Here is a 25144-nt window from a genome sequence, read left to right as displayed (position 1 = left end):
TTCCTCACCAGCAGAACTCTGATTATATCCAGCTCTTGGATGGCCGTGTATCCAGTTCCAGGAGAGGAATCATGACAGCTGTTTTAAAACAGTTATGAGAATCTTATTTCTGTTTGCCAAAAGTAGGTTTACAAGTAGATAACTAATCTGGTTATGGCTACTGGGGAGAAGATGGCTAAGGCTTCTGGAAGCACTTCTGATGACCAGCAAGAGAAGCACCAGGAAAGGCTTCTGTGTTCTCTTGTTTTTGCAAGTTGTCCAGGAATGACAATTTGAACAACTTCAGTCATTTCAAGACCATGAGAAGATACATCCCAACCTGAGCTTGGCAGAGCAAAAAGATGGAAAGAGCCTGAGTACCTAAAGGCATGATGAGCTTCTGAACTGACCTGGAGACCACTTGCCTCCATATTCTTATTCCATGAGAAAAACAGATCCCTGTTAAATTGTACATTCACCCACTGTTAAAGTTTCTACTATGAGTCAGGCTCTGGGAATATAGCAGTAAACAAGCAGATTAAAAAAAAAAAAGATAACTATGTAAATTATATGTTGCTTCAGCATGCTGATTAACACAAGAAGTACCAGGAATGTTTGGTTTAGTGGTAGTTGCAATCCTCTATTGAGAAGTTAGAGAAGGCCTCACTCACTACCTACTGAAGTAGATACCTGTAAGAAGAAATTCCAGTCAGAGGGAATAGCTAGTATAGAGACCTTAAGGGTTAGAGCATACCCAGCAGGTGAGTTTGAGTAACATTAAAGGACCTATGTGGGAAGCCATTGGAGGGTCCTGAGAAAAAAAGTGGTGTGATCTGAATTCATTTTAATCAGATTGCTCTGGAAGCTGTGTCGACTACAGACTGCAGGAAGGCAAGAACAAAGGCAGGAAGTCCAGTTAAGAGACCACTAATGATACAGATGAAAACGCAACTGAAATAAAGACAATACCCTTTCAGTATTACACTTGGATTGGTTTCTTCTTCCACTTAACTTTTTTAAAGATGCTAAGCATTGAGACCAGCAGTTAGTGTAATGGCTATGTCGCTGGACTCCCACATAGTCGACCGCAGTTCGAGTCCCGGACACGGTAGCTTAAACTCATGTCAGGCGCGTGTGCGTGCGTGTCCAAGATCCCGAGAGGAAAATGGAGGAGAAGGGATTGCGGCATGACCATCCCCCCTGGGGGGTGATTTCTCGCTGTCTTTCTGTCTCTCTCTCTCTTTCTGGCAAGCGCACACGTCCTATAGCAAAAACCTCTCCAAAAAAAAAAAAAAAAAGATGCTAAGCATCAAATTATGGATTTCTATTTTTCATTCCTTCATCACACACACCTTTGTCATGGCATGTAGAATGTACTTCTCCTCCTGACTTAGGAATTTTGCTTGCCCTATGAATTGTTAGCAAACTTGACTTGAATTTTGAAATGTGTTTATGTGATTGAGCTTACCCCTCTTGGCTTCTTTTCTTAAGCCATCATGGCAAAGGCACTGGTTTATTGCTTTGCAGTGCTGGCAGCCACATGACTGAATTGGGTTCTGATCTGTGGGTTCAGATCCTAAGTTGACCTGAAACACACATACCTAAGTTCTTGACTAGGTGCAGGGATGGGGGAAGGGGATTGCAATGTCATGAGACCCTGTTGATGGCTTCTGGCTTACTTTCTCTGTCTCCTGCCCTTATGAAAGAAAGAAAAAAAAAACTTAAAAATTATGCAGTAGGGGCAGCAAGTGGCATAGTGGTTAAGCACTGGACTCCCACATGGGTGACCATGGTTCGAGTCCCAGACCTGGCAGCTTGAAAATCACACTGGGCATGTGTGCATACATGCTGGAAATCCTGAGAGGAGAATGGAGAAGGGATTGTGATGTGGACATCCCTTATGTGTGGGTGTGTCGGGGAGGGGGGCATGGTATTTGTCAAATTCCCTCTCTCTGTCTAGCACGTGAACACATCCTGTGGCAAAACCCTTTTTTTTTTAAAAAAAAAAAAAAAAAAAGGAAAAACTATCCAATAAAAAGAGTAAAACAAAAAAATTCCACAGTTATCCATCTACCATACTTAGACTCTTTTTCATTAAGCCTGTTTCCTGGAATCCAACTAGAATAATGTAAAAGAATCGATGCCAGGTGCAGTCTGCAAGTATGGATGCAGGTCTTGTGCTCTGTAAAACAAAAGCCAAGTTGAAACATGGACTCTACTCAGATTTCTCTAGGGTCCCCTTCAGCTTTCTCATGTTTAGATACAGGCAGACTTGAGTCCCAGTACAAATACTTGTACTCACTGTGCGACCACGGGCAAGCCATGAAGGCATATAAGGACGATACCCTTATAGCATAGAGGTGGGGTTAATGAACATTTGTACATACATCTAGCACAACAGCTGCACGTGGTGCATGCTCAATAAACAGTGCACTTTAGGGAACCAGCAGTTAGCGTAATGGCTATGTTGCTGGACTCCCACGTAGTTGACCATGGTTCGCGTCCCAGACCTGGTGGCTTAAAACCCATGCCAGGCATGTGTGCATGCGTGCCCAAGATCCCGAGGGGAGAATGGAGGAGAAGGGATTGTGGCGTGGCCATCCCCTCTGGGGGGTGATTTCTCACTTTCTGTCTCTCTGTCTGTCTCTGTCTGTCTGGCGAGTGCACACGCCCTATAGTGAAAAAAACCTCTAAATAAATAAATAAATAAATAAATAGTGCACTTTAAACATATTCCCTATGTTCATTTCATAAAAGGAGGGACAAAGGAGATTATTACCACCACCCACTGTCTTTTAGCTGAGAAAATTCCCAATAGACCCAAGCTTGAGTACTAGTCCTTGAAAGAGAATAATGATGATGACTCAGGACATTTTATTGGTAACCACATACCTACCTCTCTATTTCCAGATTGTCATCGTCTTATTGCTTTCTTCCCTCCCTCAGTTCACAGGGATTGTGAGGTGGCACATAGGATGTAAGCAGAATACAATAGTAAACTATACATAGAACATAAAATACTAGGGTAGAGAAAACTTGTAGAGAACTGAATTATAGACTGGCAAGACCTTATACACAAATAAGTAATTACCAGGTCCTACATAGATTCCAAAGTTAATCCAGAAATTTAGTTCTATCTTTCTTCCTGATCAAAATGAAAATAGAAACAGTCCATTGATAGTCATTATGAGAAGAAAGCATGACTTTACAGAAAATTTAATAGGATAACTTTAACTACATTCTCGTAAAATGCATCAGTAAGTTGTCTAAGAATGTATTCTGTAGTATCTTCCAAAGAAAATCAAAATTCCAAAACATAATTCTAAAAAGACTGTATCAGGGACCATCCCAATGATTATGATGTCCCAATTCTAGCAGCAGTGGAATGGCCAGACAGGTGTGCTTCCCAGAATCTCTGCAGAATCTCTCCTTTTTTTCCCAAAGATTTATTTAATGATATTATTATCATTTTTTTTATTTGCTTTATAGGGCATGTGCACTAACCAGAGAGACAGAGAAAGGGAAAGTGAGAAAGCAAGCTTCCAAGTCCAGGTCTCAAACCATGGCCAGCCATATGGGAGTCAAATACCCCAACCACCATGCCATTTACTGGCCCCAGAATCCCTTTTAACAGAGCTGGGACCAATCAAAGTCATAGCTATGGATTGTTCAATGTTACTACACTGGTCCACAATTCCATTTATTTTTTAAGAGAGAGAGATTTTGCTATAGGGTCTGTGTACTCACCAGAGAGACAAAGAGAGAAAGTGAGAAATCACCCCCAGGGGGATGGTTGTGCCACAATCCCTTCTCTTCCATTCTCTTCTCAGGATTTTGGACATGTATGCATACATGACTGGCATGAGTTTTAAGCCACCGGGTGTGGGACTCGAACTGCGTTCAACTACATGGGAGTCCAGTGACATAACCATTATGCCATCTGCTGGTCTTGGTCCATAGTTCCTTATCCATAATCTCAAAAGTTCAGAAAACAAAAGTTGGTTGTGACTTACTTGACAACAAAATCGATCTGAGCCAAATGTCCTGCATTGATGTGGGGCTATTTTTAGTCCTTTCCTCACAATATAAATATTCATGTATTGTACTGCAGAGATATTTAAGTGTTAAATATAGGCTGTTTCCCAAGCCCCAGTGGAAGGTGTTACACAATAAAGACTATACATGTTACCTTTCTAAAACCTGTGGGAAAAAGTTCTAGATTCTGAAACCCATCTGGTCCCAAAGGGTCTAGAAGAGGCACTCTGGATCTATATTCTCTGATAAACTTCAAAGAACAGTTACTGTGTAAGTGTAAAGAATGTTCACATACTTCAGATATCAAATGAGCCAGGGGTGGGGTAGACCCTTTTCTATAAATAGCCTAATCAATGGCAATCAACCCACCTCCAAAATCAGGTAGACTATGGCCAAGATGACTTAGTCCACATCCCCTTAGTCCATTCCCTTGGAGTCCTATATAACTGGGCCACTTTCAATATTTTCTGGAAAGTCAAAAATCACTATGGCAGTTTTGGTGGTCTGAGTGCTATTTCTGAGTCCCACAGACATCATTTTCCCCATCTCAATGTCATATACACATGTATGCCATGTAAATATGATGATTTTGAGCTTAGACATGAATGCCTTAAAAGTGCGTTTATTACACATACAACACAGTATGGTGAAGTAATGGGAAAAGTTCTTACAATTGCTCTCCCTTGTAAAGAAATAGCAAAAGATTTTATCAAATGCCAGATGGTGGTGCAGCTGTAAAATGCAAATGTGATGCTGCTTTGTGAGGCTAACCCATGTTAGGGGTTTCCAGGTTCACATCTGGGGACCTCCCTGATCTAGGACTGGCAAAGATGGGGATGGATCAAGACCTTGAGACCCTTTTAAAAGTTGCTATTTTTCTTTCTCTTTGTCTCCCTCACTTATGGAAGAAATAATTCAATGAAAGTTTTCTAAAAAAGTAAAAATAGGGGCCAGCAGGTGGCATGGTGGTTAAGATGCTGGGCTCCCACATGGCCCATGCAGTTCACTTCCTGGACCCCACAGATGGAAAATAACACCAGGTACGTGAATGTTGTGCCCAAAGTCTGGAGAAGAGAATGGAGGACAAAGGAATGCAGTGTGGCCATTCCCCCTGGGGGATGATTTTTGATTTTCCCTCTCTGTGTCTCTCTCTCTCCAGTGAGTACATGTGCCCTATGGCAAAAAATATTTTAAAAAAATTAAAAACAAAAATATCATCAGGGGTTCTTAACTCTGACTATGCAGAGAACCACCTGGTAAGGGAACCAGCAGTTGACGTAATGGCTATATCGCTGGACTTCCATGTAGTTGACTGTGGTTCAAGTCCCAGAGCCAGTGGCTTAAACTCACACTGGGCGCGTGTGCATGCTTGTCCAAGATCCCTAGAGGAGAATGGAGGAGAAGGGATTGCGGTGCAGCATCTCCCCAGGGGTGATTTCTCACTTTCCCTCTTTCTAGCAAGCGCACCCGCCCTATAGCAAAAACCTCTAAAAACAAAAAAAAAACAAAAACAAACAAACAATCAAAGCACTGCTAGGGGGCAGAATGGTAGCACAGTGCTGAAATGCAAAGTTCTGCAAGGCAGACCCGCATAGGAAGGTTCTGGGTTTGCATCTGGAGACTCTTCTTAGTAACCTGGGCACACGCGTGCCCATGATCTGGGGCTGACAAAAACTGGAGATGAGTCATGACATCAGGACCCTCTTGGGAGTGCTATCTCTCTGTTACCGTGTGTTTCTCTCATTTAAGAAATAAATAAACATAAAATTTTTAAAAAGAAAAACTGAGCAGTTCTCATTGACTGGAATGGATGCCAATTTAATTGGCCTAAAGAGCAGTCTAAACATCCAGAAGCATCTCTCACTGATGAAAAAAAAAATCATCTAGGGAACTTCAGGCAAGCTTATCTTCTCATAAATTGGGATACAGTGCCCTGTCGGGGAAGTGTAAGAGGGTTAGAAGGATAAACTCCGTTGGGTGAACAAAGGGTAAGGGAGAGAGCTTCTTCACAGTCCTGACTAGGCCATAAAACAGATCACTGGGACCATGTGCTAAGAGATCCTCTCTGAGGATATGGTAGTAGACAAAGGAAACAAACCAGCGTCAGTCGTTATGTCAATTTTAGCTAGCACTAGCTGTGTAAAGTACCATCCTGAAAAGGATGCTGAGGCAGGTTCCTGCTCAGTGGAGAAATGTGCCATGATCAATTAGCAATGCCTGCCATGTGTGAGAAAAGACATAGTTGCATATTTGCTACATATTGTCTTTCTTGAGAACCTATGGCACTGCTGTTTTGCTGTCTATGGCCAATAGTACCACTCTCAGAACATCAGCAGTACTCAGCTACAGAGAGAAGTATCCTAGATTAGACAGACATGCAAGTTGTGTCCCTCCTCACAATTCTATCCATATGTCTGTCCAACCACTGCGTTTATCTCTGCTTCATAAAGAGACTCTTGAAGGCATTATTATAGTTCTTGTTAAAAGCTGTGTAAATCAGAGGATTGAAGAAAGAATTGGAGTAGCCAAGCCATAGAAATATGCTTTTCCAGATAGGGGGCAGGCTGTAGGAGCAGAGGGGGCTGATAAGCTCCGTCAGGAAGAAGGGAATCCAGCACAGCACAAATACACCGATCAGAATCCCCACCATCATGGCTGCTCGCTTCTCTTTCTGCTCCCGCCACAAGTCTCCGCTTGCTTGGAAGGCCACTGTTCCTCTGCAACGTGCTGTGAACACCATCTCAGCCTCATGAGGTGCTTCTTTCACCTTGGAATGAAGATAACAGAGAATTGAAAAACAAAACAGACAAGGAAAAAGCTGAACGAACTACGAAATCAACAGCTCTTCTCAGATCTGCTAAAGAAGTGAGATCACAGGGATAAATACTGCTCCAAAAGTGAGAGAGACAGGTAAATACGGAGAATCATAGCATATCAGAAAAACTCACAAGCAGAAATCTCTGCAGGAACCAGTGAGTAGTAAAACAAACTTAATTGACAAACTGTTAGAGGCTCAGTGTGGACAGGTCTGAAAGTTAAAAACCCCAGGAGGGGCCCAGCAGTTGTGGTACACAGGCAGGGGCACTATTTGGGAGAATGGAGGCCACATGGGAGGTCCAGGTTAGGCACCTCGGCAAACCTGGGCATTCTGGGTACATTTGCACATAGTTATAATCCTGGATAAGTGGGTGTTTGGGTTAAGAGAATTGTGATACCATGATACCCTGACAAAAAATATTTCTTTCTCCTTCTGGGGGAATAATTCTCTAGAAGAACTCAGTCATGGAGGTAGGTAGAAGGTAGGGTGTATATTTATGTAAGTTTTATAACCTCCAGGAGCTCTCTGGGTCCTCATAATGAATAGTACAGAAAAATCACCTCATGCTTTCAGTAAGGAGAGGGGAAAATGATCCATTCCAAAATCAGAACATTTTGTTTGTAGTAAGGTGTAGAAGGGTCTTAGGATGTAAGGTTAATACAAAAAGATCAAGTAATTTCCTATTTGTCAACAATAAACAAGTCAGATTTGAAATTAAAAACAATACATCACATCTACATTAGCATCTGAATAATGAAGTACTAATTATAAGTCTAACAAAATATATATAAGATCTACTTCAGTAGATCTGAAGAAAACTTATGTAAGACACAAATCAAAGAAGAACTAAGGAAATGGAAAGATATTCCATGTTCATGGATAAGAAAACTCATTATTGTCAAGATATCAGTTCTTTTCAACTTAATCTACAGATTCATCGCTGTCCTGATCAAAATCCTAGCAAGTTTTGGGTAATCAGGAAAGCCATGATGCATTTTTGCATGGAAAAAAATGGCATGACTTTTCTGACAACCCAATATTTTGTGGGTATCAACAAACTGACTCTGAAGTTTGTGTAGGGACACAAAAGACACAGAATAGCAACACAATATTAAAGAAGAACAAAATTGTAGGGTTTATACTACTCTACTAAAGTTACAATAATTAATCACCAGTGTGATACTGGTGAAAAAATAGACGAAAGATAAATGAAACAGAAGAGAGAGTTCAGAAATAGACCCACATAATGTTGTTAACTAATCTTTGATAAAGAAACCAAAACAATGAGGCCAGCAGATGGCATAGTGTTACGTTGCTGGACTCTCACATGGCTGGTCACGGTTCAAGTCCCTGACCTGGTAGCTTGAAAATCACACTAAGTGCATGTGTATGTGTGCCCAAGATTCCAGGAGAAGAATGAATAAGGAATTGCAATGTGGCCATCCCCCTTCAGGAGTGACTTCTCACTTTCCCTTCTGTGTCTCTGTCTGTCTCTTCTTCTCTCTGGCAACCACATGTGCCCTGTGGCAAAAATCCAAAACAATACAATGTATTAAAGATGGTCTTTTCAACAAATGATGCTGATACTAAACATCCACAGGAAAAGAAAATTAATCTAGATGTAGAACTCAAACCCTCCACAAGAATTATTTTACATAGATGTGGGGCAATAGTGGCATGGTGGTTAAGGCAGCTGGATCCCACATTACTGACTGTGTGGTTCAAATCTTAGACCTGGTGACTTGAAAACCACACCAGGAGTGTATTCTGCATGCACAAAAATCCCAAGAGGAGAATGGAGAAGGGATTGTGGCATGGCACATTCCTTGGGGAAAAAGGGGTGCTTCCTCACTTCCTCTGTTTGTCTCTGTTTCTCCAGTGAGTACATGCACCCTATAGAAAAATTACAACAAAATTACATAGATGTAAAACACAAACTATGAAACTCCTAGAACATAACACAGGAAAAAATTTAGATGACTTTGGGTTTGGTAATGTCTTTTTAGATGCAACAGTAAAAGCAAGATTATTATAAAGAAAGAATTGATAGTCTGGACTTCATTAAAATTAAAAATTCCTGCTTTATGAAAGATGCTGCCAATAGGATTAAAAGACAAGTCACAGTCTTCTTCAAAAAATATTTGCAAAATATGTATCTAATAAAGGACTATTACCAAAATATACAAAGATCTCTTACAGCAACAATAAAAACACAAACTGTTTTTTTAAATGGGCCAAAAACTTAGACACGTCAAGACAAAAAAATACAGATGGCATATGAAAAGATGCTCTACATCATATGTTGTCAGGGAAATTAAAATTAAAACAACAATGAGATACCACTACACACCTATGAGAATGATCAGAATCTGGAACAATGACAATACCAAATACTGGAAAGGATGTGGAGCAGCAGGAACTCTCGGCCATTGCTGATGGGAATGGAAATTGGTATAGTCACTTGGAAATCTGTTTGATGGACTTTTACAAACTAAACATACTCTTATCATTTGATCCAAAAATCACCCTTCTTTGTATTTACCCAAAGGAGTTGAAAACTTATATATACCCACACAAAAACATGCACAGGGGTCTTTAAAGCAGCTTTATTAACAATTGCCAAAACTTAGAAGCAACCAAGATGTCTTTCTGTAGAGGAGGTGAATGGATAAACACTGTGGGGAAGCAGTGGGTGGTGTGGTGGTTAAGGCAATGGACACTCCCACTTGGCCGACCACAGTTGAAGCCCCAGACCTAGTGGTTTGCTTTCTCACTTTTGCTCTCTTTATGTGTCTTTCTCTGGTCAGACTAAAAAATAAGTGAATGAATAAATAAAAATAAATTTAAAAAAAACCAATACTGTGGTACACCCTAATAAATGGAATATTATTCAGCCTTCAATAGAGCTATCAAGTTGCAAAGATATGGAGAAAACTTAGATGCAAATTACTAAATGAAAGTCAATCTGAAAATGGTATATATGATATGATTCCAAATGTGTGTGACATTCTAGAAAAGGCAAAACTATGGAGACAGTAAAAAGTCAGTGGTTGCTGGAGGTTGAGACTAATATGCAGAGCAAAAAGGGTATTTCTGGCAATGAAACTATTCTGTATGATACTACAGTGGCAGGCACATGCTACACATCTATCCAAACCCAACACAGTTAGTAAACCTTAATGTAAACTATAAACTTTGAGTAAAAATTATTGTTCACATACACTTATCACATTTTAACAAACATACTGCTAGGGTGAGGTTGTTGATCATGACGGAGATTGTGCATGTTTAGAAGCAGGCAAGTGAATGCAAATCTCTATACTTGCCAATAGGCTTTGCTGTGAACCTGAAACTGCTCTAAAAGAATGAAGTTTATGGGAACCAGAAGTTAGTGTAATGGCTATGTCGCTGGACTCCCACGTAGTCGACCGCGGTTCACGTCCCGGATCCGGTGGCTTAGAACTCACGCCGGGCGCATGTGCATGTGTGCCCAAGGTCCCGAGAGGAGACTGGAGGAGAAGGGATTGCGGCGTGACCATCCCCTCTGGGGGGTGATTTCTCGCTTTCTGTCTCTCTGTCTCTCTCTGTCTGTCTGGCGAGTGCATACGCCCTATAGCGAAAACCTCTCAAAAAAAAAAAAAAAAAAAGAACAAAGTTTATTAATTTAAGTAAGTAAAAACATATTAAGGGGCTTCAAATAGTTTGTGGAAAAATGGAATTAAAGTATGAGCTTAGGGCCAGCAGGTGGTGTGGTAGTTAAGGCGCTGGAGTCCCATATGACTGACTGCAGTTCAAATCCTAGAGTGAGCAGTTAGAAAAACATGCTAGGTGTGTTTGGGTGCATGCCCTAAATCCCAAGAGGAAAATGGAGAAGAGATTGTGGTGGAGCCATCTCCCCTGGGGGAACGATTTCTCACTTTCCCACTCTGTCTCCGTCCAACTTTCACCAGCTAGCGCATATGTGCTATAGCAAAAACCTTTTAAAAAGAAAAAGGAAGAGAGTTTATTTTGGTGCAAAATTTTTTAAACCCATGCAGTGTTTCATAATATGCATTTTCCATGAACTTTGTGAAGAACCTCCCTCTCAATCAGTATGATTAAAGCAACATAACGTTACCCTAGTATTTCCCAACTCCTCTTCACCATCATTCCAGAGTGTTCACATCATAATCTATCAAAAAATACTAGGTGAAAGTTACTGAAATTAGGTTAAAATAAGGCCTGAACACGCTTGAGGAAGAGAGAATGATGGTCACACAATGTCAAATAATGTGATATAAACAGGAGATGAGGCAGAACTGAGTCTCAGCTCCACCAGGAAAGCTCCTCTGCCTCTCCAGTCTGTTTCCCTGTCTGTGATGAGTCTCCTTCCCTGCCAAGACCGTCACAGAGACGAACTAGGAATGCATGTTTAGTGCCCTCCGTGCATACATTCACCATTCCATATGCACAGAGTAGGTATGGGGCTAGGACCAAAACAGCAAATGGAACAAATCCAGTCCTGCATCTCACAGTTTGCCGCTGGAGGGACAGCACTTAAGCAGTGCTATTGCAAGAAACTGTACAATGATGTCGGTAACCTGATTCCGTTTAAATTATGATTCTGCATTGCCTTGCTTTTGAAAAAGGAAAACAAACTGTACATCAACTTTGTGCTAATCATCAGCTGCTACTTAAGAAATCTCTGGCACATTCTTCACACCTTTCATCTCCTTTCTTTGGTTAACTTTTATTTACTTTTGGGTTTCAACTTAAAGACCACCAGCCCTTTGAGAGTGACCCACCCTAATCCTCTAAATTCAATGATGGCTCCTTGGTTTGGTGCCACGTTTTCCTTTTTTGAAGTGATGTGTGTGATGTCTAGCTCCCTCCGGGCCAAGCTGAACGAAGGCAAGGACTGTCTTCCCAGGACACTGCCTGGCAACAGCTTCTGGTGCTGGTAGAAGCCCAGGAAACTTCTACTTATTAGTGGCTTATTGTTTCACAGAGTGGTCTGCATCTGCTTTGCTTTTCCTTCTTTGAATGCTGCCAGTAATGGCCACAGATGCCTCCCAATGTACAGAGGCAGGAGCCTCCCAGATGGTGATTGCATCTAGCTTCTCTCCTAGACACAACTGAAGCAGCTATCAGGGTGACTGCACAGCTGTGGGGCACTTGATGTGTCTACAGCATGTTCACTTGTCCTCTCTCACCTGGATTGGGATAGCCGAAGCTAAAATGGTGGGAGGATTTCCAGATAATGGACTTCTGCAAACCTGGGACTCTTTCCTGGGACCACCTTCACATTCTGTGTCTTCTGCTACTTCCCTCCATATTCTGTGTCACTGTTCCCATGAGTATTCTGACATCAAGACATGGATTCTGAGTTGTCATTCAGGATACAGTGTCTTCACCCATACTCCAGGAGGACAGGGACCATGTGTCCTGATCACTGATGACTCTCCAGTTCATGGTGTATGCCATAGGGAACAGTCAATAAACATTTACTGACTAAATAAATGTTGGGGGGAGACTATTCTTTTGTGTGTGTCTTGAGTTCCTGCACATGATACAAGAAAAGATACAGTTTTTGTTTTTGACTAGGATGTTAGCATAGCACTTTTGGAAGGTAGAAATATTGTCCCACAGTGGAAAAGAGGACAGGTTTGCTTGAAAGCCATTATAAAAAGATGTAGACTTCTTTATGATAATATAATATAATATTATAATATAAATAAAATAAGAGCAAAAGGCAGATTTGTTTACTATTCAGCACCAGACAAAAAAGTTTTAGTTCTCAAATCTGGAAGTTTCTCTGCTGTGATGCAAATCCATTGGGGCCATCTGTGTCCTGTGTAACTTTAAGGAAATGGGGAACTGATGCAAGCACAAAGCTCATACTGTGTAATAAAGTCTTTCATTCCAACCCAAGAGTCTTGTGTCTTCTGTGAGCAGCTAGCAAACTGTGGCAGGTTGACTTTTTGCATGCATATGGAGTTGTTTTTTGTTTCTTTCTTGTTTGTTTGTTTGTTTTTTGTTTTTTAATCTCAGCTCCATCACAGTTCTTGACATGTGTCTAGCATGTAGCTAGATGGTTCTGTGCCCTGCCATACTCAGTTGTAACAGTGACCATATATGGAAGGAGGGAGGAAGTCAAGGCCCAGAGTAAGATAGGGATTAGCTGCGAGTCTCCATTTCTACGTCTCTAGCTAGGAAGAATTTTACCTATCTTGTGGGATTATTATGAGGATTACAGTGAGATAGTAATATAGGATAGGACCTCAATAAATGTCAGCTTAAGGTCTCCTACTTCTCCTGTAAAAGAATCTCCAGCTGCCCCAGAAAGAGTCTGCAGACATTTGCTATCTTCTCATGTGGTCATTTTAGAAGGACTATCCCAATAAGAAGAAATAGAACAGGAAAGCAGAATGAAGAAGGATGGTTCTTAAATACTATGGGACCCAGTCATTTGTTCGGTGAAAACATGGGTGAGATATCTGCTATGACAAGATTTCACAAGGCTGCTCCCAGAGGGCCCGTTAATTCTAGCAGCTAATCAAATCCTGCAGTGTCTACAGGAGAGGGGAGGACACTGAGAGCTTTCCAATCATAGATGAAGGCAATCTGGATTTTACCTGGAATGCCCTGTTTCTGACTGGAACTCAGAGGTCAGAGTTCAGAATACCTGGGACTTTGTTTTTGCCAAGATCTACTGAAATAACCGAGCATTGATTCTCATTTCTCCAAGGCAGTTTAAAGAGTTAACTAATCAAAATAGCCCCCAAAGTAAACAGAGATGTCTAGCTTGTCTGACAACCTAGAACAAAAAAAAAATTTTCTCAGCTGCTTTTTTTGTGCTAAAGAAGCCAAGCAAACAACTTTTTGTTAAAACAAAAGCAGAGTGCTGCTAGGCTTGAAGAAAATAAACTTTCTCTGCAGTATAATTATAAACACAACAGAGTACAGTTTTGCTAAGCTCTTGGGTATAACACAAGGCACAATGGTTACAATTCTTGTATCTGGAAAACATAGATATTTTGTTGTTCTTGTTGAGGACTGTGTCACCCTAGCATGGCTAAGGACCTGCTGCAGTTAATGCTCAAAAGAGGAAAATGTAATCAAATGTGTTAATTTAAATTAGGTGCATTTGTATTTTTATTTCTAATTATCATCTGATCCAAATAAAATAATCTCCCTTTATAAGTCCATGCAGATTCTTCTTGCAGGAGAAGGATGCTGTAGGATAGAGGGGACATTTCGTCTTTTGCATATGTCCTGTCTAGCATCAGTGTTCTGATATGCCCCTTTAAGGGGCCATGCTTCAAGACTGAGGACCACTGTCCTACCCCAGAGAGTCCCACTTTTTGCTGCACTGTGGCTTCCATCCTTCAGGCAAGCCAGAAAGGAAGAAGGGTAAACATCACCCTCCAGGGAAGAGTTTCATGAAATGTTATATGCAAATAGGACAAGCTAGCAGCTGCTTACCTTTCTGAATGGAAAGTTCAAAACTTTCTTGAATTTTCAAGGAATTTGGTAACCAACCAGTTAACAACCATGGAGTTTGCCTTTCATTCTTCCACTGAGAAGCCAAATTTTCTCCCAAAACAATATGGACTTAACAAGTAGCTTATTGGAGTCATCAGGTCAGGTGTGGTGGTTAAAGGTGCTGGATCATGGTCAATCACTATTCGAATCCCAGAACTAATACTCTCACTCACTCTCTCTCTCTCTTTCTGTCTCTCTCTCTCCCCCCCACCCACTCTGTTCCTCTCTGGTCAAAATAAAATAAATAAATAAATAAAGTTAAAATAATTCTTAAAGAAAAAGAAGTAGCTTATTACAAGGTCACATTTGAAGAAGTTAGCCCTGTGCCATATTTGTCTATACCCCCTTTGTTTCTCTTCTTCCTCCTCCATGTTTTCCCAACAATTCAAGAAAAAAGAAAAAAGAGGATGAGTAGATGGTATGTAGGGTAAAGCACTGGATCCTCCATGTCTAGCTTCACACTTTGAGTCCCTGACCCAGTGGCTTAGCAATCATGCCAGTGTATATACATGCATGCCCAAAATCCTGGGAGGAAAACACAGAAAGGATTACAGTGTGGCCATCTCCCCCTGATGGTGGTGGTGGTGATGGGGTTCTCACTTGCTTTCTCTTTGGAAACAGCACATGCCTTATAGGAAAAACAAAACAAAGAAAAAAAGAGAGAAAGAAAGAAAGAGAGAAATGAAATGAAATGAAATGAAATGAAATGAAATGAAATGAAATGAAATGAAAAGAAAATAGAGGAAAAGAGGCAGGATGAACATAATGAAGTAGAGAGAACAAGTGAAAAGTTTTATGAAAAAGAGTTGGTTATTTTGGGAAATTCTCAAGTAAGTACCAATCTTAAAAGAATCAAACCAGGAACAACATATGGCATGGTGGTTATGGCAATGGACCCTACCAGGCCAAATGCATGGTTCAAGTCTTGGATGTGGTAGCCTGAAAAAACATACCTGATACATGCACACACAAGTTCAAAATCTCAAGAGGAGAATGGAAAGGGGAATATGGAATGGTCATCCTCCCCCAGGAGTGATTTCTCACTTTCTTTCCCTCTCTGTCTCTCTCCAGCAAATGCATGTTCCCTATAGCAAATAAAACTGAAATTAAAAAAAAAAAAAAAGGAAGATTCAGACCATAAGTCTGGCATAGAAATGAGTCTGAGCCTCAGATTTTTAGTAGGGGGAATCAATAGCACTGATTTTCTTCCACCTTCTTCTCAAAGATAAGTTCAGGTTGAACCCAGATCCCACATGCAGGTCTATCTACAAACCCAGTTGCTTAGTTGGTAGGGTGGTCCAGATGACACATAAGCATTGGACAAGCAACAAAACCATGTAAGGCTCAGACGAAAATCCTAAAAGAAAAGAAAGCTACAGACCCATGTCCCTGATGAACACAGGTGCTAAAGTCCTTGACAACGTACTTTAAACATAAAATTTTGCTAGCAGGCATGCATGCTTGCCTGAGAGAGAGACAGAGAGAGGGAAAGAAAGACAGAGAAAGCGAGAAAACACTCCCTGGGGGAATGGCCATACCACAGTTCCTTCTCCTTCTCTTCCTCCTTTAGGGATTTTTGGGCATGAACAGACATGCACACAGCATGTTTCTCAAGCCACCGAGTCTGGGAGTTGACCCACATCGTCAGCCATGTGGAATCCAGCACCCTAACCACCACACTACCACTGGCCTCCTCAACAAAATAGCATGATCCAGCACCCTTAACCACCACCCCACTTGCTGACCCCAATAATAATAATAAATAATAAACCAAATTCAACAACACATTAAAATGAACATTCACCATGATCAAGTGTGATTTATCCCTAGGGTGCAAAAATGGTTTCCTCATACATAAATCAATAAATGTGATATACCGCATTAACAAAAACTGTATAATCCTCTCAGTAGATGTACAAAAATCATTTCAAAAAGTTCAACATATGTTTATTATTAAAAACTGTCAACAAATTAGGCATAGAAGGATAGAGCCCAATGGCCTGGTGATTACAGAAGCTGGATCCCACATGAGTAACCATGCAGTTCAAATCCTGACCCCAGTGGCTGAGAAACATGCCAGGCGATGGTGTGTACATGCCCAAAATCCCAACAGGATGAAGAAATGGAGAAGGAATTGTGGTGTGACCATGCCACATTGGCAGTACTTTCTTCCTTTCTCACTTTCTCACTGCCTCTCTCTCTGCCTGTTTCTCTCTAGCATGGATACAAGCCATGTGCCCTTTGAAAATTGGGAGGAGGAAGAGAATGAAAAAAATGAAGTCTTAAAAAAAAACTTTACAAAAAACTGTTAGAACTGATGAATGAATTCAGTGAAGTAGTAAGACACAAAATTAACACACAAAAATAAGTAGTGTTTCTATATACTAACAGCAAGTTATCTGGAACAAAACATTAAAAATAATCCCATGTACAGTAGCATCAAAAAATAATTAGAAATAAATTTAATCAAGGATGTAGAGAGCTATACACTGAAAATTATAAAACATTGATGAAAAAATTAAAGACAAAAATACATAGGAATATACTTTGTGTTCATGGACTGGAAGAATAGTGTTAAAATGTCTATACTACCCAAAGCAATCTACAGATTCATTGTGATCCTCATCAAAATGTCATCTAATCCCTACCATAATTCTAATGTAATCTTTCACAAAAATAGAAAAAATGATTCTAAAATCCATAAAAGACCCCAAATAATCAAAGCAATTTTCAACAAAAAGAACGAAGGTAGAGGCATCACTACCTGACTTTGAAACACACTACAAGGCTATCGTAAATGAAACAGCATGATATTGGCATAAAAACATACATTGGGCTAGCTGGTGACATGATGGCTAAGGTGGCTGGATCCCACATGGCTGACTTTGTGGTTCAAGTCCCAGACCTGGTGGCTTGAAAAACACACCAGGTGCATTTGTGTATGTGCCCAAAACCCCAAGAGGAGGAAAAGGGATTATGGTATGGTAATTGCCCCCTGGGAAGTGACTTCTCATTTTTTCTCTCTCTTTGTCTCTTAGTCTGTCTCTCTCTTGCAAGTGCAAGGTGCCTTATAGAAAAAGCTAAAAACAAACAACAGATAGAAAATGGTAGAGAGCCTAGAAATAACCCACATTTTATGGTCAACTGCTTTTCGATATATGTGCCATAAACACATAATGGGGAAAGGATAGTCTCTTCAGTAAATGCTGTTGAGAAAACTATGTATCCAAATGCAGAAGAATGAAATTAGATTATATCTCATACCATATACAAAATTCAACTCAAAATGAATTTAAGATTTACTGTAAGACCTGAAATTGTAAAACTACTAGATGACAACATAAGGGGAAGACTCCACAATATTGGTTTGGGCAATAATTTTTCGAGCTATGTTCCCAAAGCACAGTCAATAAAAGCAAAAATAGACAAATACAATTGCATTAAACTAATGCTCTGCACAATAAACAATAGAGTGAATTAATAACGTACAAAGTGGGAAGAATATTTGTAAAGAATATAACTGATAATTGTCCAAAAGATGTAAGAAACTTACTTGTTAGTGAGAAAACAAATAACTTGGTTTAAAAATAAGTAAAGGACTTAAGTAAACATTCCTTAAAAGAGGACATACAGGCACCAGCAGATGGCATAATGATTACATCCCTGGACTCCCACATGACCGACCACAGTTTGAGTCCAGGACATGGAGGCTTGAAACTTGTGTGTGTGTGCGTGCCCAAAATCCCAAGAGGAGAATGGATTGCAGCATGATCTTCCCCCCAGGGGGTGATTTATCGCTTTCTGTCTCTCTGTTTCTCCAGCGAGCACACATGCCCTATAGCGAAAATGTCTAAAAAGGAAAAAAAAAAAAAAAGGAAATAGACATGGTTAACAGGTTTAAGAAAAAATGTTCAGCATGACTAATTACCAGGGAAATTTATATTAAAATCACAATGAGACATCTATCACCTCACAACTCTTAGAATAGTGATTATCAAGAAGATGAAAGATGATAAGTATTGATAAAAATGAGAAGGAAAGGAACCCTTGCACACTATTGGTGAAACTATAAATTAGTACAGCCATTATAGATAATAGCATGGGAGCTCCTCAAGGGAAAAAAAAAAAAAAAAGAACTAGCCATAGTCTTAAAAGTCGCTATGATGCTGTGTTCTGGGACCATGGGAGGAATAGGTCAGTTCTTAGTCCAATCTAAAGGTATAGGCTAGGTATAGTGGTGCACACCTGTTATCTCAGTGATTTGGGGAGGCTAAGTCAGGAGAACCATGAGCTTGAGGCTGGCCTAGGTATTATAGCAAGATTGTGTCTTAAAAAAAACCAGATGTGGTAAGCCAAAGCAGTCCTGAGCGAAAATAATGAAGCTGAAGGCATCAGACTATTGGGCTTCAAAAGGTACTACAAAAGCTATAGTAACCCAAACAGCACATACTAGCAAAAAGCAGACACGTAGACCAATAGAACATAACAGAGATCTCAGAAATAAATTCACATACATACAGCCAGCTGATTTTCAACAAAGGGGCCAAGAAAATTTACTGGGGTAAAGATAGGCTTTTCAACAAATGGTGCAACGAAAACTAGACATCTATATGTAGAAGAATGAAGCTAAATAATATTTCTCACCGTATACAAACATCAACTCAAAATGAATTAAAGATTTAAACATAAAACCTGAAACTATGAAACTTTAAGAAAAAAAATATAAGGAAAACACTTTGCAACAAATAGTTTTTAAATAAACTTCAAAAATCACAGGCAACAAAAGAAACAACAGACAAATTAAATTATATTAAACAAAGAATCTTCTGCACAGCAAAGGAAACTATTGAAAGAGTGAAGAGACAAACCAAAGAATGGGACAAAATACTTGCAAATTATATATCTAACAAGAGGCTAATATCTAGAATAACCCCAAAATCAAGTCACCAGTAGAAAAATGAATATCTGATTAAAAAGTGGACACATCATCTGAATAAATAGTTCTAAATAGTTCTCAAAAGGAGACATACAAATGGTCAAAAAGTATATGAAAAAATAGAATATCACTAATCATTAGGGAAATGCAAATCAAACTATCAATACAATGATGTATCACCTAACCACAGTTAGAATAGCTATTACCAAAGAGCACAGAAAAAAAAATGCTTGTGAGGATACACAGTATGGAGAACTGTTTTACACTGTTGGCTGAAATATAAATTAGTACAGTCATTATGGAAAACAGTATGGAGTTTCCTCAAAAAACTGATAATGGAACTGATCCAGCAATCTCACTACTAGGCATATAGCCAAAGGAAGGGAAATCAGTATGTCGTAGCTATCTGCATTCCAATGTTTATTGCAGTATTATCCATACTAGCTTAGATACGGAACCAGCCTAAATTTCCATCAACAAATGAACAGATAATGCCACACACACACACACACACACACACACACACACACACACACACACACCATGAAATACTTCGTCATTAAAAAGATGAAATCCTGTCATTTGAAGTAACATGGACAAGCCTGGAGGACATTATATTAAGTAAAGCAACCCAGATACTGAAGGAGAAATAGCACATGTTCTCACTCATAAGCAGGAACAAAAGGATGGTCTTATAGAAGTAGAGCTTTTAAGAGTGAGTACTAGATGGTGGGAAGTGGGGGAGGAATAGAGGAATGTTGGTTAAAGTAACAAATTACAATAGATAAGAGGAACAATTTTTAGTGTTATAAAGTACAAAATTGAATTTTGTATGCTGTGATGATGTTCACTGAATGAATATAAAATAAATAAATTTAATTTAAAAAGTACAATAGAGTGAAGAGAGTTAACAATTTACTGTACAGATCAAAGTAGCTAAAAAAAGAGGATTTTGAATGTTTCCAACACAAAGTAATGTCAAGTGGTTAGGATGATGAATCCACTAATTACTCTGACTTAATCACTACATATTGTATTCTTTTACTGAAAATAAAACACATTGTACCCCATGAATCCATATGATCATTATATGGCAATTACAAAGAATAAAAAAAAAAAAAAAGTGAGCCTGGTGGCATGTACCTGTAGTTTCACCTGGGAGTTCTGTAACACAGAAAGACCCTGTCTAAAAACAAAAACAAACAAACAAAGAAAAAACCTAAAAATAGAACTACTATATGCTCCAGTATCTCACTTCTGGGTATATATTCCAAAAGATTGAAATCAATATGTCAAAGAGAAAAATGAAATAAGCCAGTCACAGAAAGACAAACACACTTACATGTAGAACTCAAAAATGCCAAATGTACAGAAGGAAGGAGCAGAATGGTGGTTACCAGGGACTACAGGTGAGTTGTGGGGAATGTGGAGATGTTGACCCAAAGTATAAACTTCCAATTAGACAGAAACAATAAGTTTTCAAGATCTATTGCACAGCAAGGTGGCCATAGTTAATAATAATGCATTGTGTATTTCCAAATTGCTGAAAGAAAGTATTTAAATGTTCTCACCATACCAAAGAAAAGATAAATATGTGAGGTGACAGATATGTTAGTTTGGTGTAATTATTCCACAATGTACACATAGTCCAAAATATCACATTGTGCCCTATGCACACACACATAATTAAGTTGTCAAATGAAAATTAAAACAATAAATATAGGTAAATATACAAACAAAACATAAATGGCCCTGAACAGATTTTTAGTCTGTTCAGGGCTTATGATACACAAACTTTATGGCAACAGGTACGTGGAGGATTGGTTTAAAGAGTCAAACTTCAGAAATACAGCATTATCTAAAACCAAGTTTCAATTTGACATAAACCCTATAGTTCAATACTATGCATTTAATTTGCCTTCACAAAGTGCTTTCTCATATACTTTTTAATCTTTTAGGACACCATTATTCTCTAGAGAGATTTCTAGCAGAGCACCTATAAATTTTATTGCACTTACAGTTCTGTAAGTATAGTCTACTAAAATTAATCCCTTGAAAGCAGGAACTCATTTACTTATTCTTTGAAATTGCAGAGGCTGCCATATTACCAGATACATAGGGGGGCCCATGTAATTGAAATAATTTTGAATATCACCTTCAACATGTCCACAAGTTGAATGGCAATTATCTCAAAATTGGAGCCCCGTTCCCCTTCAAGTGTGGTTGGACTTAGCAACTCACTTCTAATGAATAGAATACAGAAGTAATCACATGCGACTTCCAAGCCAGTCATAAAAGGCATTGTGTTTCCTGGTTTGTTCCCTTGGATTGCTTAATCTGGGGAAGGCCAGCCGTCACGCGTGATAACGTTCAACTAGCCCCATGAAATTTTTTTTTTGCTTGTTTTGTTCATTTTGGTTTTTTCCCTTAATTTGCCAGAAGGTGTGTACACTCACAGGAGAGAGACAAAGTAAGAAAACACTCCCCATGGGGGATAGCCACACAGCAATCAACCCCTTCTCCCCCATTTCTCCTTTCAGGATTTTGGGCATGCACACAATCATTCCCAGCACATTTTTCTAACTGCTGGGTCTGGGTCTTAAAACACACAGTTGGCCACGTATGATCCAGCTGCCTTAACCACCATGCTATCAGTTGGCCCAGGGATGTCTTTCCGGCAGGAACTGAGGTCTCCTACCAACAGGCATACAGATAAGCCAACTTGGAACAAAGTCTCCAACTCCAGTCTAGCCTTGACCACTGCTTATTAAGAGACCTCAGGACAGAACTACGCAGCTAAGCCAGTCCCAGTGCCAGATGAACAGAAACTGTACATGTTTGCTGTTTTAAGCCACTAGATGTTGGAATAATTTGTTACATAAGCAATAACTAACTAACCTGCTTATGGATACATTTGATGGTAAGTAATAGCAGTAAGGGAAATAAAATAATGATTATTTATAAGAGGAATAGAAAAATAATGATGAAAATAATACAGCAGCTATAATTTATGGTGTACTATTTTACATACTCCATATGTATTACTATCTCATTTACTCTTCACAGAATATGATGAGACAGATGGTCATATTTCCACATTCGGGCAAATGCAGAATTAAATACGTGGCTAAAGCGCTATTAAGACACACACAAAGACTTGAAACCCAGGACTCGTTTCCAAACCCCAAGCTCTTATTTACTGTGCGCAGTACTCCTAGTGTGTGTTCACTGACTGAGTGAACAAGTGAAGGGCATCAACCAAGGCCGCTTTGTGACTGTCATGGGCTCTAGTCATCTTTGCCTCCATGGACCCCTTCCTTTATTTAAAAGTATTTACAATTATATTTTATGACTTTATTGCCACAAAAACGAATATGAACAAGGCTGCATTCATTATTATTATTGTATTTGTTTTTCTTCTAATTTTAAAAGATATTAAAATATTCCCTGAGTTCCTGGAAGAATTGTGCTCGTGTGGAGCATACCTGCTGTGCTTGATGGATAACTAGTCCCTCCTGTATCAACTAGTACTCAGAAATCAAGCAACTGAGAACAAAAACAAACAACTTTTGCCACCACATATTAAAGTCAGAGAGGCCTGGCTCATACTATAGTGGTTAAGGGAACCAGACCTCACATGGCTAACCACCATTCAAATACCAGCCAGGCCACTTAAAAACATCCAGGTATGTTTGTGGGCATATCCAAAGTCATAATAGGAAGAGGGAGGGAATGGAAGGAAAAGGATTGTGACATGACCACCTCCTACTGGGTGGCAATTCCTTTTTCTCTCCTTTCGCTCCCTCTCTCTCTCTGGTGATCACACCCATCTTCTAACAATAAAAATCAAATAAATGGATACCTGGAGTTGGCATCATGGTTACATCACTGGACTCCCACATCGCCAACAGTGGTTTAAGTCCCAGATGTGGAGGCTGAAAACTCGTGCTGGGTGCATGTGTGTGAGTGCCCAGAATCCTGAGAGGAGAATGGAGGAGAAGGGATTGTGGCATGGTTATCCTCTGGGGGGAGGGGTGCATGATTTCTCGCTGTCTCTCTGTTTCTCCAGTGAGTGCATGTGCCCTATAGCAAATAATCTCTCTAAAAAAATAATAATAATAAATTGGGACCAGCAGATAGCATAACAGTCATGTTGCTGGACTCCCATGTAGAAAACTGTGATTCGAGTCCCAGACCTGAAGGCTTAAAACGTATGCTGGGCACATGTGCATATAAACCTAAAAAATCTCCAGAAGAGGATAGAGAAAAAAAGGATTGCAGCATGGCCATCCCCCATGGGGGGCTGATTTCTCAACTTTCTGTCTCTGTCTCTGACAAGCACACACATCCCATCACAAAAAAATGTCTAATAAATAAATAACTAAATTTTAAAAAATAAAATAAAATAAATGAAAGTCAAAGAAGTGATCTCTACTCACATTGCTTTCTTCTTCTTCTAATCAGTAAAGGTCACAGGGTGATAGGAAACAATCATAACCCAGGGGGTTGGCTTGGAGGTGGAGAGCCGGATTACACTGTACACATGGTGCTCAGTGACTTAGCATATGAGGCTGAAAGGGAGGATTAAGCCTGTCTCCTGAAGGAGCCTGGCAGTGCCTCTGTGCCCAACTGTGTTGAGCTGTCCTGGAAAGAAGAGAATACGAGACCTTGTCCCCTAGTACTCATCTTGACTAGGATATGACTGCCTCACTGCTCGGGAGGTGAGGCACCTGTGAGCAGAGGGACAGTTGGTTTCTTGAAAACAGTATGAAGTAATTAAAAAGTAGTGAGAAGAACAGTGACTTTGGATCTGGTACAGACTTCAGCTTCTGCACCTGATGACTGGTTTTGATGAACTTGCTTTGTGGTACCTAGTTTCCTCATCTGTAAAATGAGGCCTGCGTGGCAAAGCCAGTGTTCCCAAAATATCTGCAGGCTTCCCTCGAATTCACAGCCAATGGCTGGCAAATGACTGTGATCAGAAGTAACATGTGTCCATTTCAAGGTAAGACAGTTCATCTCTGGTCTGCATGCTTTTTCTGCTCCCACAAAGACAGCATAACCATCAAGGCAGCGTAAGTAAAAAATGACAAGTGACCCAAATCCATGAATCACCTAGAGGAGAGCTATACAGGAAGGCCACCAGCTCCACATTGAACTTTAGTTCCAGCTCCACATTGAACTTTAGTTCCAGCTCCACATTGAGCTTTAGGTGAGAGTGAAATAAACTCTCACCAATAAATATATAAATATATACTAAATACATAACCCCAATAGTTTAAAACTATTGGTTTAGGGGTTATGTGTTACTACAGTGTGCCTTAGTTTGTCCTGACTCATAGAGACTATACATGCCAATTTTACTGGGTTATGAGGATTAAATAAGAGGATGAATACAAAGCATCCAAAAAAGTGCCTGGAAGCAAACATTTACTCAGTTAATTTTTTTTTCTTTTTCCAGTTGCAATAATTTTATTTTTCCCCCAAAGGATTAATCACTGTCCAGGATCTGTTGCTAACCACTTTCTAGTAATAGTTCAGCACTGGGACCCAGACACAGAATTCTGAAAAAGACGAAGAATGTGCACAGGCTCATCCACAAAGAACTTTAGACTTCATAAAGACTGGTGGCCACAGAAAGCAGTCCCAGTCCAGAAACTTTGTAGGATCCAAATTTAACTAGATTCATTTCACATAGAGTATAGAAAAATGCAGGTGGGGGGAAAGTAGAGAGACAGTATTATTTTTAATTATTTTACATTTTTGTTTGGATGTCCTGTGGCCTGAGACCTGCAAATGCTGACTCAGGGACACCACTCAGGGTTTGGAGTGAGGACTTGCTCAGCCACTTC

The 25144-nt window shown here is 39.8% G+C and overlaps 1 protein-coding gene across 1 annotated transcript in view; it reads right to left on the bottom strand.

Annotated features, from left to right (window-relative positions):
- Positions 1-5556: 5556 nt before the first annotated feature.
- Positions 5557-25144, bottom strand: part of LOC102495197 (5-hydroxytryptamine receptor 5B-like) — a 29921-nt gene continuing 10333 nt past the window's right edge. Inside the window, exons 2-6 of the mRNA XM_027768709.1 lie at positions 24425-24548; positions 21448-21535; positions 11570-11768; positions 9173-9264; positions 5557-6781 (exon numbers count right to left, since the gene is read on the bottom strand). Coding sequence (XP_027624510.1) covers positions 6446-6781; positions 9173-9264; positions 11570-11768; positions 21448-21535; positions 24425-24548 — 839 coding nt within the window. The 3' untranslated portion in view covers positions 5557-6445. The remainder of the gene's footprint in view (positions 6782-9172; positions 9265-11569; positions 11769-21447; positions 21536-24424; positions 24549-25144) is intronic.

The sequence above is a fragment of the Tupaia chinensis genome, unplaced genomic scaffold (assembly GCF_000334495.1).
Source record: "Tupaia chinensis unplaced genomic scaffold, TupChi_1.0 Scaffold147282_1, whole genome shotgun sequence".
Classification (NCBI taxonomy): Eukaryota; Metazoa; Chordata; class Mammalia; order Scandentia; family Tupaiidae; genus Tupaia; species Tupaia belangeri.
Note: the sequence above shows the minus strand (reverse complement) of the source record. Positions and strands in the feature narration are given on the sequence as shown.